The 18,556-nt window shown below is 36.9% G+C and overlaps 1 protein-coding gene across 2 annotated transcripts in view; it reads right to left on the minus strand.

Moving 5' to 3' along the window:
• Positions 1–18,556, minus strand: part of HOOK3 (hook microtubule tethering protein 3) — a 106,672-nt gene that overhangs the window by 48,202 nt on the left and 39,914 nt on the right. For both annotated transcript variants that reach the window (XM_023630758.2, XM_070253336.1), the window contains exons 9-11: positions 12,217–12,380; positions 5,573–5,713; positions 3,868–4,069 (exon numbers count right to left, since the gene is read on the minus strand). In XM_023630758.2, coding sequence (XP_023486526.1) covers positions 3,868–4,069; positions 5,573–5,713; positions 12,217–12,380 — 507 coding nt within the window. The remainder of the gene's footprint in view (positions 1–3,867; positions 4,070–5,572; positions 5,714–12,216; positions 12,381–18,556) is intronic.

The raw sequence follows: 18,556 nt of genomic DNA on the forward strand, positions 1-18,556 counted from the left end.
TTCAGATTGGAATGATCAGATATCAAATACTAAGTTTACTACGTCAGGAAAATAAAGAAGAAAATCTAAATTATGGAATGAATAAGAGACCATCAAAAACAATCAGACAGGTTTGAAAGAGCACCTAAAGGAGAACTTGTAGAAAGAAAAACATTATCATTAAAAAATAAAATATATTAAGTTCCAGATCAGAAACAGGTAGAGAGAATTACTGTATTATGTAATTTCACTATAATATTTCTAGATACAGATTTCTTTTTACTTATTTCGTTTGTAATTCAATGTTAATACTAAATCTGATGTCCTTTATTAATTCTGAAAAATGTCCAACCATCCTTTCCTTCAAATGTCTTCTATAATTCTTTCTGTTCCCTCCTCTGGAATTCTAATTAGATCATTTCTCATTTTAATTTAAAACCTTTTAATCTCACTTATAGTTTCTTTGGGCTACATTTATTTTGAGTAATTTCTCAGTCCGTATTCAAGTTTACTAATTCTTTCACCTTTGTTGTCTGTTGAAAAATTTAATAATAAAATGTTGGGAAAAAAGGTATTCACCAAAAAAAACTTGCCAGCCAATCATGGTGCACAGGTCTATACCACTAAAACTTCTCCAGCTCATTTTATTGAAAGCTAGTATAATCTTGTTGCCAAAATCGGATAAGGAAAGTATGAGATAAGAAAACTTCAAGTGAATCATAGAGGAAAATATTCTAAGTAAAATAAACAAAGCAAATCTAACAATGTGAACACAACAAATAAATCCTGTGTAACCAAAGGGAGTTTATGTGTGGATTGCAAGGATGTTGTTTAAGCACAGAAAATCCTTTAACGCAATTCATCACATTAATAGAGAGGAGAAGCAGCAAAGGAATCTCCCAACAGGTGCAGAGAAAGTAGCTGGTTAACTTCAATATCCATTTAAGATAGACGCCCTAAGCAAATTAGGAATACAATGGAATTTCTTTATCCTAATAAAAGGGAGCTACAAAAACCTAGAGCAATCCTCTAATATACTGGTAAAACTTTTAAAGTATTTTGTATGAAATCAACAAGAAATGGTTGCCTACTATTATTGCTTCTATTCAAAGTTGTGTTAAAGGTTAGAATGCTGATTAAGAAGAAAAAAGGGTACAGAGTAGAAAGAAAAACAAAACTGCTTTCATTTGTGTACTATATGACTTCTGACAAGAGACCCTACAGACGTTATTAGAAGCAATATGAGAATTTGGCAAGGATGAAAAATCAATGTATAAAAACCAATTTCAATCATACAAATGAGGAACAAATTGAAAATGGAAAATGGTATCCTTTTTCTAATTGCATTTACTAAAACCAAGTAACAAAACGTACCTAAGAGTAAATGAAACAAAATATGTGTGATATTTACAAGAAAATTATAAAACTTAGCTGAAAGACACTGAAGAACTAAATAGAAGGAAGTTATACTCACTGATAGGAACATTCATTGTCATAAAGATGTCAACTGTCCTCAAATTAACAAATTCAATGTAATTCCAATCTCCAAAATTTGGGGGTATAAAGGAAAAGAAAAGGTCTAAGAATAGACAATTTTGAAATACAAGGTATGGGTGTCTGCACTACCAAATATCAAAATTACTAGAAATCTATAGAGAATAAGACAGTAGGGTATTGGTGTAAAAGTAGACAAACCGAGCAATGAAACAGAAGAGAGTGCCCAGAAACAAACCTACACAGAACATGGAAACTTTAGATGTAAGGTAGAACTGCAGGTCATTGTGGAAGAGACTTAAATGCTGCCAGGTTGACTGGGTGCCCACAGACAAAAAGTATCAAATGGACCCCTAACCTCACACCCTACACAAAAACCAATCCCATGTGGATTGAAGACTTAAATGTTCAAGGTGAGCTTTGAATCTTTATTAGGAAAATAGAGATTAGTGTTACATCTTTATGCAGGAAATGATTTCTTAAATCAGACATACAAAGCACAAATCACAAAGAAAATGATACTTAAAGTTCATTATACTAAAATTATCAATCTCAAAAAAACTAAGAGGACAGGTCACAGATTGGCAGGAAATAAACACAACATGTGACGAAAGATTAATATCAAGAACATATAAAGGTCGGGGCCAGCCTGGTGGCGCAGCGGTTAACTTCGCACGTTCAGCTTCTTGGTGGCCCGGGGTTCGCTGGTTTGGATCCTGGGTGCGGACACGGCACCGCTTGGCAAAAGCCATGCTGTGGTAGGCGTCCCATGTATAAAATAGAGGAAGACGGGCATGGATGTTAGCTCAGGGTCAGTCTTCCTCAGCGAAAAGAGGAAGATTGGCAGTAGTTAGCTCAGGGCTAATCTTTCTCAAAAAAAAAAAGAGAACATATAAAGAACTTTCAGAAATCAATAAGAAAAATAATCTAATTTTAAAAATGAATAAAAGATAAAACCAGGCAAGTCACACAAAAAAGTGATCAGGAAATATATTTGTAATCAGGGTAAAGAAAAGTATAATCATAATGAGACACTATTTCATATCCATCCAATTGGCAGAATTGCAAGTTTGGCAATATTATGCAGTGGCGATGATGTGGAAAATCAGGAATTCATACAAACTTCTTCTTGGTAATACGATCACTCTGGAGAGCAATTCGGTAGTATCCAATTAAAGGAAGATCCTTAAATTCCAGATAGTTGTAAAACTTTGACACGTGCAGATAAGGATATGTTCAATACTATTAATAGTAGCATTTCTTGTAATATAAAAAGCAATTGCAACATTCTCTCTGTCCTTCAACAGAAAGATGGATAGATTGTGTATATTACTCAACAGGATACTACAGAGCAGTGCAAATGAATGGAGTACAGCTGTATTGACTAATACAGACAGATCTCACAAATATGCTACTGAGCACATGGAAACTGCAGAAGAGTCCTTTCACTATAGCATTCATATAGTTTTTGAAATGTCAAAAATGTTATAAATTATATATATATATTTATGGATGAACATATGCAGCAAAAAAATAAAGATACAAGGGGGCCGGCCCAGTGGCCAAGTGGTTAAGTTCATGCACTCTGCTTTTGCAGCCCAGGGTTTAGCTGGTTCGGATCCTGGATGCGGACATGGCACTGCTCATCAAGCCATGCTGAGGCGGTGTCCCAAATGGCACAACTAGAAGGACCCACAACTAAAAATACACAACTATGTACCAGGGGGCTTTGGGAGAAAAAGGAAAAATAAAATCTTTAAAAAAAAAAAAGGATGCATGAGAATGAAAACCACAAAACAGCAGAGTGGTTACTGTAATGAGGAGGGGAACAGTATGTTTTAGTTTTTAAGCATGGATACCTACTGTATTATTCTTTTATTTTTGTGTATTTCTTAAGTATTACATTATAAATGAAAAATAAAAAACAACAAAAGGATCTGCTATAGAGGCCAATAGATAACCTCTGGATAAGACCTAAGTTTCATAGGTAAAAAATAGAATACTGTGAAAAAAAAAAGTCAGTAGATTTCTTCTTCTTCTATTTTTTTTACATATATATATTTTTTTTTGAGGAAGATTAGCCCTGAGCTAACATCTGCTGCCAATCCTCCTCTTTTTGCTGAGGAAGACTGGCCCTGAGCTAACATCCGTGCCCATCTTCCTCTACTTTATATGTGGGACACCTGCCACAGCATGGCTTGACAAGCAGTGCATAGGTCCACGCCAGGGATCTGAACCAGCAAACCCTGGGCTGCAGAAGCAGAACGTGCAAACTTAACCAATGTGCCACGGGGCCGGCCCCTAAAAAGTCAGTAGATTTTTGATAAGCCGTAGTGTTATAACGGAGAGCTTGCTTGAAAACAGTATTAAGAAACTCTGTTACTATTCTTTTACCTGTCGCTTATATGTCTCAAGTTGACTTCGAGCTGCATTGGCTTTTCTTAACTCTTCCTCTAGACTGACAGTATTCTGCATATACATAGTATTCTTCTCTTCTAAGAGTTTAACCTGCCGCCTCAAATCACCAAGATCTTCTAGCTTCTTTTTATATGATTCCACTTGGCCTTCTAGTTTAGACACTTTATCAGAAGAATGTCTAGAATGAGATGGGAAATCAGAAATCAGGAAGACAATCACATTTGTAAAGCTGTTTAACATAGTGCTAGACCAAGAGGAATTGCTAGGAAATAACACAGTCTAATGAAATTATAAGACCAAAGGTGATCCTAGGTTAAATTTTTGCTCAGGTTAAAAAATATGACCAAAATTATAGCAAAATTTCTAATAGAGAACATTATATAATTTAAGGAGACCGAGTAGGTGAGGCAGCCAGCAGAGTCACATGCAGCACAAAAGCAAAACAAATTGTGCAGTGTTCAAATGATTCGGCAATTTGAATGTTCTTAGTGACCACGGGAATAGCTGATTCAGTGGAGCAATGCGGGCAGACGGTGGCAAATTGTAGGGGGTTAAAGAGTGAAGGTAAAGTTTACCTTGTGTAATCTAAATTTGTTCTACAGGGAAGGAGAGAGTAGTAAGTCTCTCTTTTTCTAAGATGAGAGAGACCTAAACATAAATATATGCTAAGGAGGGAGATTCAAAATATGAAGAGAAATGATAATTAATGTAACACAGTCTCTGTGTAGGCAAGAAGGGTGGAGACCCAGAGCCCTGAAGAAGGAATTAGTACTAAGCCAGAGGAAGAATAACAAGTCTACACTCTAGAAGCAAGAAAGAAAAGATGGGTGGGAATGCAGGGAAGTTTGGAGGTGCAGATACAGGACATAGAGAGGTCCACAGCACCTCTTTCCTCTACACAGTGGGAGACAATGTCACCTACTGAGACTAAGGCATGGGAGAGGTGCAGTGGGTGGGCATTCAGGTGAGAAGAGTTATGAAAATGTGTAACAGCTATGAGAGAAACGGCAGATGGAGCTAGCTACTATGAGCAATAGAATGCTGGACCAGTGGTAAGAACCCAGTGAAGAGTCGAGATCATTAATCTGTAGTAGGACAAAACTGTATCACTATGTGGTTTTTCTCCATTCATTCTCAGCGTTCAAAGAGCAAAAGTGTAAAAGATTGTTGAAATGATCCAACAGAAGACAGACTATACAAGAAACGGAATGGTGGAAAAATGAGGTGGCAGGGAGTGAGGCGCCTGGTGACACAACAGTTGAGGTGAAGACAAAAAGTTCCAGCAAGGAAATGCAGTCTCGTGGGGTGTGACAGTGTCTGAGAAAAAGGAAGGCCAAGTGACTGGAGGACTCAAAATTAAAGAACAGGAGCAGTAATAAGAAAAGCTCCAGAGCAATACACATGATGAAGTGATGGTCAGAGACTAATTTTTATTTAATATTTATATAGCAATTATTTGCCAGATACTGTTTCAAGTGTTCGCAAATAGAAACCCACTTAATTCCACATATAAATCTGAGATAGGTATATGTATGATTTCCATTTTACAGATGAGAAAATGGTTACATGGAAGTTAAACACAAATGGCAGCACTGGGATCTGAACTCAGGTGGCCTGGCGCTCAGCACCCCCTGATGTGCGCAGAGATCCTAGTGTGTCACATGGTGGAAGATTTGTTTACCTAAGAACATCTATTTCATCTTTTAGAGACTGAGCTTCATCTGCCAAAGTGGTGAGTTCATCATTCTGCTGCCGAAGTTCAGAGATTTCCTTTTCTAACTCTTCACAGCGTATTCGATAATCATCTTTGGCTGCTTCTAGTCTGTAACCAAAACAAAAAAGACCAAGAAAGCACTATTTACTGTCTAATCATTCTCCTTAGGACAGTAAAAGAAAATGAAAAACATAAGAATAAACTCTTCTTGAATCTGTCTCCTACTTTTGTGACCATAAGCTATAGTTTAAGTTTTAATTCTCCCGAAAATGAAGCCCACTCTTCCGAGGCTTGTGGAAAGATGATAACAGATTACCAGTCTGCTCTTCAGAAAGCTAGACATCAAGTAATATTTTCCTAAAATACAGCAGATATAATTCATCTAAAGTTTTATTTTTTATTATGAATCAGCATATATTCCTTGTTGAAAATTTATAAAAGATAAAAATCATGTACTAATCTAGATAGATAACTACTGTTAACATTTTTGGAGTATTTCCTCCAGTATTTCTATTCATAGATATTTTTCCCTCAAAATATGATAACTCTGTTCCTACTTCTATTTAATTTGTTTTGCTTAACATACATCCTTCCTTTTGATTTACAAGATTCTTTGTCTCTCACGTCACAAATATTTATTATTTACTTTTAATTTTACTTACGTATTTAAGGTAGAGAAGTTAATTTTTATGTAATTCAATTGACAATCTTATGCTTTATAGTTTCCATTTTTAGGGTATGATTAAAAAGTTTTCTTCTTTTGGGGGCTGGCCCAGTTGCGCAGCAGTTAAGTTCACACATTCCACTTCTTGTCGGCGCGGGGTTCGCCAGTTTAGATCCCAGGTGCGGACCTGGCACTGCTTGGCACGCCATGCTGTGGTAGGAGTCCCACATATAGAAGTAGAGGAAGATGGGCACGGGTGTTAGCTCAGGGCCAGGCTTCCTCAGCAAAAAGAGGAGGACTGGCAGTAGTTAGCTCAGGGCTAATCTTCCTCAAAAAAAAAAAAGTTTTCTTCTTTTAATCCTATATTTCCTGTTAGTATTTATATGTTTCATTTTATTTTATTTTTTTCAACATATGCTTCTTTTGGTGAGGAAGATCGGCCCTGAGCTAACATATGTTGCCAATCTTCCACTTTTCTTTTTCTCCTCAAAGCCCCAGTACATACTTGCATAACCTAGTTGTAAGTCCTCCTAGTCACTCTAAGTGGGATGCTGCCACAGTACAGCTTGATGAGTGGTGTGTAGGTCTGCACCTAGGTTCTGAACCAGCGAACCACGGACCGCTGAAGTGGGGCACGTGAACTTAACCACTATGCCACCAAGCCGGCCCCGATATACGTTTTATTTTTAACATTAAGGTTCTCAATTTCAGGGGCTGGTCCCGTGGCCGAGTGGTTAAGTTTGTGTGCTCCACTTTGGCGACCCAGGGTTTCCCTGGTTCGGATCCCAGGCACAGACCTAGCACTGCTCATCAAGCCATGCTGAGGCGGCATCCCACATGCCACAACTAGAAGAGACAACTATTTACTGGGGGGGCTTTGGAGAAAAGACGAAGAAGAAGAAAAAAAGAAGACTGGCAACAGGTGTTAGCTTAGGTGCCAATTTTAGAAAAAAAATTTTTTTTCAATTTCACTGAAATTCATTTTTGTATATGATATAATGTAGGAATCTGACTTTTCCTGCCAAAATACCTACCAACTGTCCCCAAACCATTTAACAAATAATTTAACGTTTCCCTACTAATTAGAAAATGCCACCTATCACATTAGACATTTTTATATACACTTAGATTGGTTTCTGGATCTTCATTTGTGTCACTATATTTTGCAGGACGAGTACCAAGTTATTTAATTAGTATAGCTTCATAACATATTTCAACACTGAATATGGCTAGTACTCCCTCATTATACTTTGTTCTCAAAATGTTTTAGGAATCTCTTGCTCATTAATACTTGTGGATGAACGTAAAATTCAAATTGGAATCAAGATCAAATTATATAATAATTTAAGAGAAAGTGGCATTCTTACAATGCTCCACAAAAAACATGTAAAAATATGATGTTCTCTCTCCATATACTAGAGTACTTAGAGTATTTTGGTTGACAAAATGTATTATCCACGAATAACGATGACTTATTTTTCATTTTTCCAATATTTTCATCTCATTTCTTTCTCATTTCATTTTCTAGGAAAATAATTACAGCTAAATCTTATATAGCATCTATGTGCCAGCAATAGTCTCAGTACTTTACATATATTAACTCATTTAATACTCACAAAAATTCTAGAAAATAGATAATACTATTAGTCCACCTTACAGTGGAGGAAGTAAAAGCATGCCCAAGCTTCCACAGCTGGTACGTGGCAAAGCCAGGAGTTACAGAACGTCTAGAAAAAGTCAAACAGATTAATACTCATCCTCATCTTGTTCTTTACTGAGAATCTTACATATTCACAAACTTATTTTATACTTTTCTTTCTCCTTTAACTTATGGATTGAAGGAGCTATAAAAACAGATTTAATAGTTATTGTAATAGATTTACTAATATTCAACAGGTTAACAATCTTGGGATAAAGTTTATTTTAGGGGCTGGCCCTGTGGCCGAGTGCTTAAGTTCTTGTGCTCTGCTGCGGTGGCCCAGGGTTTCGCCGGTTTGGATCCTGGGCACACACATGGCACCGCTCATCAGGCCGCGCTGAGGCGGCGTCCCACATGCCACAACTAGAAGGAGCTGCAACTAAGATAGACAACTATGTACCGGAGAGATTTGGGGAAATAAAACAGAAAAAAAGATTGGCAACAGTTGTTAGCTCAGGTGCCAATCTTTAAAAAAAAAAAAGTTTATTTTAATATAGTACTGAACTAAATTCACTACTATTTTATCTAGGATTATTTAAAGAATATTTATAAATGGGATATTAGCAGTTTTCTTTTTTTAAAATTATCTCTGTGGGCTTTGATTTCAGGGAGGGGGAAGTGGAGGTAAATGCTTACACTCTGTTATCATTGTCTAGAATACTGAATCTAACTTCTTTCTTTCCCCCACCATTTTATTTTTTATATTTCAAATCTATAATTTGAAAGAATAGTTCAATGAATACTGTATACCCTTTGCTAGATTCACCTATTGTAAGTATTTTGCCTCATATGCTTTCTCTCACTCACTTCATGTATATACACATATGTAAAACACACACACAGTTTTTTGAGAACTATTTGAAAGTAAGCTACAGAGGGCATGATGCTTCACCCTCAAATACCTCAGCAATAAGGATAATCTTTTACATAATCACAATATCATTATCATATCTAAGACAATTAATATTAATTCAACAATATTACCTGAAATGTAGACTGTATTTAAATTTCCCCAGTAGTAGTAAAAATGTCTTATAGTTCTCTCTCCCTACCCTGATCCAGGATCCAATGAAAATTTATACATTATCCTTAGTTGTAACATCTCTTGTTTTTCTGTCTTGTTTCGTTTTTTATGACATTGACTTTTTTTAAGTAGTCTTGGCCATCTTAAAGGATATCCCTCATTCTGATTATTTCTTCACGATTAAATTCAGGTTAAATATTTGGCAAAAATACTACATAGGTGATGCTGTCTACTTCTTATAGCATCATGTCATGAGGCACACAATGTCAGGGTGTCCTATGCCACTGGTGGTGCTGCTAAGTTTGATGCTTTGGTTAAGGTGATGTCTCCTTTGTAATTAACAATCTATGGGACTGGAATCTTAAATGCCATCAATGCTAAAAAAAAAAAAAGAAAAAAATGAAGGTACAATCTCATACTAAGCATGAGCCAGAAGTATTACATTTGAATATAAATAATAAAAAATAGTGATATATAGTACTGACAAAATATTTAAACTATTGAAGTACTTCAAAATATAGTATTGCAATATGTATCTGGAATAATAAAAGCATTAGACATTATTTCTTTTATATTGAAAATGTAAGACAGTTTTAAATACCAGTTCCCTGAAACCATACTTTAAAAACTAGTCACGATTTAGAAACAAAAGGGTAAAGTCAGACTTAAATTTTACTATCCACTGACACTGTCTTAGAAAGTCAAGATGCAGATGAAGGGTTCTCAAACTTTTTGGTTTCAAGACTCCTTCACCCCCTTAAAATTATTGAGATTCAAAAGGACTTTTGCTTATATAGGTTTTCTCTATCGATATTTATCATATTAGAAATCAAAGCTGAAAAAATCTAAATACATTTACTTAGTTCATTTGAAAATAACAGTAATAAGCCTATTATGTTAATACAGACAAAACATCATTTATGAAAAATAACTGTAGGGTGGCAAAACGGATAAAGGGGCACATATGTATGGTGATGGATAAAAATCAGACTACTGGGGTGAGCACAATGAAGTGTACTCAGAAACTGATAAACAATAATGTACACCTGAAATTACACAATGGTATAAAACCATTATAATCCCAATAAAATTACTTGGGGAAAAAAACCTGTATTTTCTAAAACAAAAAAATAGTGAGAAGAGTGGCACTGTTTTGCATTTTTGCGATTCAAAAATCTGGTTTAATAGAAGACAGCTGGGTTCTCATATGTGTTTCTACATTCATCTGTCATGACAGTTTTTGGCTGAAGTATGAAGAGGAAATCCAGCCTTACACAGATATGCAGCTGGAAAAGAGAGGGCCTTGAAGATTCTCTCAAAGGATCTCAGTGAACCTGTGGGGCTCCTGGGACCACACTCTGAACTGCTGATGTAGATCATAGGGAATGAACTGTTTCTAAGGTTTCTGAGAAGTTTTTAATTTTTTCCTGTTAAGGCAAAAAACAAAAACAAAAATCCAGAGACAGTTCATTGAGAAATAATGAAGGATAGTTGATATGTTACCATATAAAGTTACCTGGTAATGTAAAAATCTAATTAATATTTCTCTTACTGTTTTAACACTGAAAATCTATGGCTAGGTACAAAACAGGTCATAATATATTTTTTCAAAGAAGATATACAGATGGCCAACAGACACATGAAAAGATGTTCAATACCACCAATTATTAGGGAAATGCAAATCAAAACTACAATGAGATATTACCTCACACCTGTCAGAAAGGCTATAATTAAAAAGGTAAGAAATAAGTGTTGGAGAGGCTGTGGAGAAATAGAAATCTGCATACACTGCTGGTGGGAGTGTAAACTGGTTCAGCCACTATGGAAAACAGTAGGAAGATTCTTCAAAAAATTAAAAATAGAAATACCATATGACCCAGCTATTCCACTTCTGGGTATTTACCCCAAGAACACGAAGACACTAATTCAGAAAGATATATGCACCCGTGCGTTCATCACAGCATCATTCACAATAGCTAAGACTTCGAAGCAACCTAAATGCCCATCAACGGATGAATGTATAAAGAAGTTGTGGTGAATATATATAATGGAGTACTACTCAGCCATAAAAAAATGAAATCTTGCCATCTGCAACAACATGGATAGACCTTGAGGGTATTATGCTAAGTGAAATAAGCCAAATGGAGAAAGTCAAATATCGTATGATTTCACTCATATGTGGAAGATAAACAAACACACACACACACACAGATAGAGAGAACAGACTGGTTCTGTTCTGGTTAACAGAGGGGAAGGGGGTGAGGGGAGGGCGAATGTTGTAAAAGGGGACATTTGTGTGGTGATGGATGAAAACTAGACTTTTGGTGGTGAACACGATGCAGTCTATACACAAGTCGAATTATCGTGATGTACACCTGAAATTTAAACAATGTTATTAACCAATGTGACCTCAATAAAATAATTCTAAAAAAGAAAAGAAACATGTCATAATATATTTTCTCATCCTGCTAGGTCTTTCAATTTCGAGGTTCTATTTTGTCTTATAGGACACCAAATTTTTCCTTTTCTTCTTTACTCTTTTACCATCCAATTGCCAAAGGGCCCTTCTTCCTTCCTTTCGGCCTTTTCCTCTCCCAGAAGGTACGTTTAGAAATCTGTCTCTATAAACACACATCTGGCCTATGTCTCTCAACCCTGCGCGTGGAAAGGTCATCAGTCTCTTTAAATTCAGCGCCTATACTTTTTTATGATGTCTGGCCCTTTACGAAGATGCATTTCCTCTGAAATTTTTTCCTGCAGTTTGTGGTATAGTCTCTTTTTTTGTTTGGAAAGTAATTCCAGATTTTGAGTGAATTTAATCGTTCTGGTAACGGCTCCAACTCACCCACAGGCCCCTTCCCTAGTTTTCTTCTTTCGTCTCCTCCTAATTTTTTTTCTCAGTCTGCCTTTACTCACCTCAAAGTACATGGCAGAAGAGAAGTGGGGGTGATGTGGGGGCTGTGAGGCTGTTTATTTTCTTCCTTTCATGCACAGTTATATGTCAGTCGGGACACAGTGTCTTCAAGTAATCCTGAAGTGCAGCTTTGACAGAACTCTTCCTCAATGTGAAGCTATTTTATACCACGTGGGAAGATTTGGGGGAAGTTGTTTATTACAAAGCTTCCTTGGTCTGCAGCTCCCCAGAAGTCCTAACACTACATTCTTACCTTTAAAAGACAGTTACCAAGTTTCTAAAAATTAGATTTTAGTGAGAGGTATTTTACCTGAAAGTTTCTTCTTGCAGCTGTTCTAATTGAGTCTGGAGCTGCAGATGTCTCCTTCCTGCTGGACTGTTAGGGTCTTCTATAGAATCTGATTGATTAAGTCTTTCCATTAATATCTGATTCTCTGCCAACAGACTACTTTTCTCCTCTTGCAATGCTGCAACCTGTGAGAATATAAGAAGACAGTAGTCACTTCCTCTAATTACCCTGGCATCATCACAATCACTTGTGAATTATCATTATGAACTAAAGGCTGTTTTTAACAAAGTACATTCAACCTCTACTTAAAACATTCACATTATTTTGGAAAACTGCATAGGCAGAGCAATATGTGAAAGTACGCAAGAATTCATTCTTTACTTTGCATCTGAAAAGACAGTTCACCAAAGAAGATACATAGATGGCAACTAAGCACACAAAAAGATACTCATGATTAGTCATTAAGAAAATGCAAATTTAAACCACAATGCTATACCAATACACTCCCATTAGAAGGGCTAGAATTATAAAAGACTGGTTGTGCCAAGCACTCGCAAAGATGTAGAACAAATGGAAGTCTCATACACCCCTGGTGAGAACGTACAATGTTTCAAGCACTCTGGAAAATAGTTTTGCATTTTCCTAAAAAGTTAAACATGCAACCACCACATGACCTAGCCAATCTACTCCTAGGTACTTATTTACTCAAGAGAAAAAACAGCATATGTCCACACAAAGACTTACAAAGAAGGTTTATGGCAGCTTTAATTCTAATAGAGAAAAACTAGAAACAACACAAATGTTCATGAACAGGTGAATGGATAAACAAATTGTACTATATCCATACAAGAGAATACTATTTGGCAATAAAAAGAATTAAGCATTGATACTGACAACATGAATGAATCTCAAAATAATGAAAGGAGACACACAAAAAAGAGTATACACTGTCTGATTCCTTTTATATACAATTCTAGAAGATGGGACAGAAAGAGCAGGCGACTAGAGGGAGATTACAAAGAGTCATGAGGAAACTCTTGGGGATGATGGGCTCATTATACTGATTGTGGTGATGGTTTCACATTTTTATAGGTATGACAAGAGGCATCAAAACTGTACACTTTAAATACGAGCAGTTTACTGATGTCAATTATATATCAATGAGGCTGTAAAAACAAAAGTTGCCTGACATTTCTAACTCTTCTTCTCCATCCCCCAGTTTCTCCTGAACTTCTTCTAGCTGGGCTAATGGCCCTACCATTCCACCAAAACTGCTCAAAACAGGGTCACTGCTGACTCCACATCACTACAATCTATCAGCAACATTTGACACACCTGATCACATCCTCCTCCTTGAAGCGTTTTCTTCACTTGGCTTCCAGGACATCTTACTCTCCTTCTGTACCAACTCACTGGTCTTGCCTTCTCTTCCTCCGTAGTCAATTCTTTATTTGCCTGCCACTGGAGAACCCCACAGCTTTTTTCTCCTAAATACAATGATGGCTTCCAGTTTCATGGCTGTAAACACCACTTATTCACTGGCAACGCGCACACTTCTATTTCTAGCCTGGAATCCTAAACTGGGTATCATTTCCACTTGGATGTCTAATAGTCATCTCAAATTTAAACTGCCCAAGTGGAACTCTTAATTACTCCCTTCCCTCCCCCCATTCTTCCACAGTCTTTCCCATTTCAGTAAATGGTAACTCTATCCCTCCTGTTGCTCAGTCACAATCCTTAACATCTCTCACACTCACATCCAAGCTGTCAGCAAATACCACTGGCTTTACCTTCAAACATATTTTGACCACTCTTAAATTCTGACCTAAGCCAATATAATTTTTTGCTTGGATTATTGCAACGGCCTCTTAATTAGTCTGCTTGATTTGGCCCCTGCCTCCCTTTAGTCTATTCTCCACACAGCAGCCACAATAACCTATTAAAACAAAGCTCAGACCACAGGACAACTGTGATCAAAATCCTCCAATGGCTTCCATTTACTCAAGCCAAAGTCTTTACAACAGCTCATAAAGTCCTCTCTAGACTGATTTCCTCTTCCCATGCTCCCTTCCACTGTTACCATCCTCATCTTCTTGCTCTTGCTTGACAGGACCAGTCACACTGCCACCTCAGGGCCTTTGCACTTGCCCTATGATGCTCTTTCCCTGGAAATCTGAGACACTTGCTCCTCTAACCTCTTCAGGATTTCATTAATACGTCACCTTCTGGCGAGCCTTTGTTGATTATTCAATTTAAAACTAATTCTTCCCACCCCACACTCCTTATTCTACCTTCTCTGCTTTATTTTTCTCTAGAATACATATCACCACAGAACAGACTATATTCCTACTTTGTTTATTGTTTGTCTTCTTTACTAGAATATAAGCACCTTGGGAACAGGGATGTTTTATCTATTTCTGTCGTTTCCTCCCATCTTCACTGTCTCTGCAGCAACTAGAGCAGTGGCTAGTACACAGTGGGTGCTCAGTAAATGCTGCATAAATGAATGAATCTGGAATGCTAGCTCTGTAATTTGTCAGATTTCCATTAATGCATGAGTCTTTTCTCAGAATAAAGCAGTGGCTCTATGCAATGCCACTGGGCTATTTCATCCATTTCTGCTCTTTCCTCTTTTTAAAATGCAGTCATGCATCGCACTGAGATGGGGACACGTTCCGAGAAATGCATCGGTAGGCTATTTCATCATTTCATCATATAGCATGCACTTACACAAACCTAGATGGTATAGCCTATCACACACCAATCTGCACTGTCCTATATACTGTCCATTATTGACTGAAACGTTGTTATGCGGCACATGACTAAATATTTAGAGCTTTAAAATTTAAATTTTAAAAACTCATTTATTTGCTACTAATTTCTAATTTTAATTGTAGTTTGGTCAGAGAGCATGATCTAAAAAACACAGATTCTTTGAATTTTATCAAGAATAGCTTTATAGCCTGGTATGTGGTCAATTTATATAAAGGCCAAGTGTATAATACAAAACTTTAATACTAGACTTATCAGAGTAGCAAATGTTGCTAAAATATTTTCATTCAATGTATTTGGTAGAAATCCTTTCCATATACATAGAAAAAGGAGACTAATTAAAAATAATACATGAACAAGGTTTATTAAGGAAAAAAATCAAACAAGGCAAAGGGCTTACAATGAAAGACTGCTGTTTCCTGTTGAGTTTCTCCATTCCCAAGAGACAATTAGTTTTAACTGTTCCTAATTTTACTGCTTTGGTTATTAGTTTACATCTCTAAATAATATGATATACATCATTATTTCTTGATTTATCTTAGGCATTATCTAGTGACTCTCTCCTCTGACATGTTAAATTACAGCAACTTGTGCCATCTTTCTCTTCCACAAATATAGTTATATCGTATTCTCACATCCTTCGTGGGTCATCTCTGCAATTTCAGATTTTTTATTACTTTTTATTTTTTTAATTTTTCCTTCTTCTCCCCCAAACCCCCCCAGTACACAGTTGTATATTTTAGTTGTGGGTCCTTCTAGTTGTATCATGTGGGATGCCACCTTAGCATGGCTTGATGAGCAGTGCTAGGTCTGTGCCCAGGATCCGAACTGGTGAAACCCTGGGCCGCCAAAGTAGAGTGCGCAAAAGTAACCACTTGGCCAGGGGGTGGCCCACCTCTGCAATTTTAAACAACTGCTCATTTCACTCAATCACTCGCCCATTCATTCACTCATTCAAATACTCATTATGTGCAAACTACCTGCTAGGCACTGCTGCAGTTTTCTAGGTGCAAGGGACACCGTGATGAACAAAGCAGAAGAAGTTCTTATTCCTACGTGTAATATATTCAATAAATCATAGTAAATATATAAGCAAAAGCAAATCATATTAAACAAGAAAATAAATTAATAAATACATGCAAAAATAGAGTGAAAAGTGCTATGCAGAGGGTTAAAATGAGACTAAGAGGAGAGACTGGATGATTACTTTAGATTGACTGACCATGCAAGGCCTTCCCAGGGAGGCCTCATTTAGTATTTGGCACATCTAAGTGCCCAATAAAATATTTTATGACAAATGAATCAGGTGATTTTGAGCTGAGATTGGATGACAAGAAGCAGCTAGCCATGTAATGATTGTTGCTCCACAGAAGTGGTTCTTGACAACCTTCCAGGTGAGATGAGAACATTAGGGCCCCACCTTCCTTCACTGCTCCTGTCTCGTCCTACTTCTCAACCCCTATCATCTGTACCTTTACTTTACAGCAACATTTCTATGCAGGACAATTCTAAATGTTGACAACCAACAGTCTGCATAATTACATTAGACACCACATTATCACGACTGTGCTAGTACTGTTTTCTGCAGAGCTAAGCGTGTTACAAGGCTAGCTCTTCTCTTCTCATAACCTCTCTGCAACCTTGCCATTCACTCTGCAATCCGTCTATACCAGGGATTGGTAAATTTTTCTGCAAATAATTAAATAGTGAGTATTTTGGGCTTTGAGAGCCACAGGTCTCTGTGGCATGTACTTAACTCTGTCATCATAGCCTGAAAGCAGCCACAGACAATATGTCAATGAATGAGTGAGGCTGTGCCACAATAAAACATTATTTACAAAAACAGATGGCAAGCTGTCATTTGCCAATCCTAGTGTATAACTTTAATTCTATATTGTCAAAGATAACATTTATATACTGCTCATAAAAATAATCAACTCATTTATTTATTATTGTAACTCGGCATTTGTGTAAAGTTCTAAAACTCGAAAACCAATTAACAGTGCTTACTTATGACTAGATAAATATTACTTACCATATAACCCAACAAATATGCTAGGATTACACTCCCTCCTATATACATCCAAAGCAATGACTGACTCCTACGCCTTTCAAAGTAAAATGCTTCCAGCATAAAATATTGTGAACTCTGTGTATCTGTTACCCAGGTTCAAGAGTTATTAAAACATGGCCAATTATGTCTCATCCACACCTCTATCCACTCCCCTCACCTCCCTGATTTTGAGGTAAATCCCAGACAAATACTTTTTTTTTTAACTTTTTTTTATTAAGATTATGATAGTTTACAACCTTGTGAAATTTCAGTTGTACATTATTGTTAGTCTTGTTGTAGGTGCACCACTTCACCCTTTGTGCCCTCTCCCCACCCCGCCTTTCCCCTGGTAACCACCAATCAATTCTCTTTGTCTCTATGTTTAACTTCCACCTATGAGTGGAGTCATACAGAGTTTGTCTTTCTCTGCCAGACAAATACTTTTATTTCTTATTTCCATCTTATATGTGAGAGATTTCTTTGACTTTATCTTTATCCTATTGAATTTTTTATTTTGACAATTCTATTGTTAACTTACTTAAGTGTTTCTTTTTTTTTTTCCTGAGGAAGATCTGCCCTAAGCTAACATCCATTGTCAATCTTCCTCTTTTTTGGCTTCAGGAAGAGTCACCCTGAGCTAACATCTGTGTCAATCTTCCTCTACTTTGTATGTGGGATGCTGCCACAGCATGGCTGACAAGTGGTGTAGGTCTACACCTGGGATCCAAACCTGTGAACCTGGGCCACCAAATCAGAGCACACCAAACTTAACCACTAAGCCACAGGGCCAGCCCCTACTTAAGTGTTTCTTGATCTCTGACTTTTCCTTTTTAAAATAGAATCTTATCCTTATTTTATAGATGCAATATCTTTCCTAATTTCACTGAGGGTATTAGATTAAAAAGAAAAATCTCTTCTACTATCCAAATTTTCTCTACTTCCTCTAGGGCTAGCTTCCTGTTTATCTTGATCCTTCGTTTGGTTATGCAGATTTCCTCACATTTAAGAATTAGTCAACAGCAAAGGTAACTGGAAGCTATGCAAGCATGGGTTTCACTTTAGGGCTTATCTACATGAAACTAAATTAGAGAACCTAGGAAGGTTGAAATGAAAAGGACCTTACCTTGCAATACTAATACTCAGTCTAATTTCCCTATACTTCTGTTTAATTACTTTAGAAAAGAACCCTCTGATTGGGAACCTGGTGATAGGTCAGTCTACATGCAGTGAGTGACAGGGTTGATGATGGGGCCCAACTATCCTCTGTATACCTCTCGCTCCAGCCTCACTTCAGCCTTTCATCATTATCTGTGGACTCTCCGGGTTCTGCTACAGCAGCTGCCTCCTTCCCCTTCTACGGGTGTTGTTGCCCACTGCATTCCTTACTCTTTTTAGCCATTCAGCACTTTTCTAAATATCTTTTGGCTTCAGAGGTTGATGAAAACTAGTGGTGTGCCGTTGCTGGCTACACCCAAGCTGATTTTTAAATATTCAGGAGTCTTATGAGCTGAGTCTTGTGAGTTAAACCCTTAATAC

Source organism: Equus caballus, chromosome 27, assembly GCF_041296265.1.
Source record: "Equus caballus isolate H_3958 breed thoroughbred chromosome 27, TB-T2T, whole genome shotgun sequence".
Lineage (NCBI taxonomy): Eukaryota > Metazoa > Chordata > Mammalia > Perissodactyla > Equidae > Equus > Equus caballus.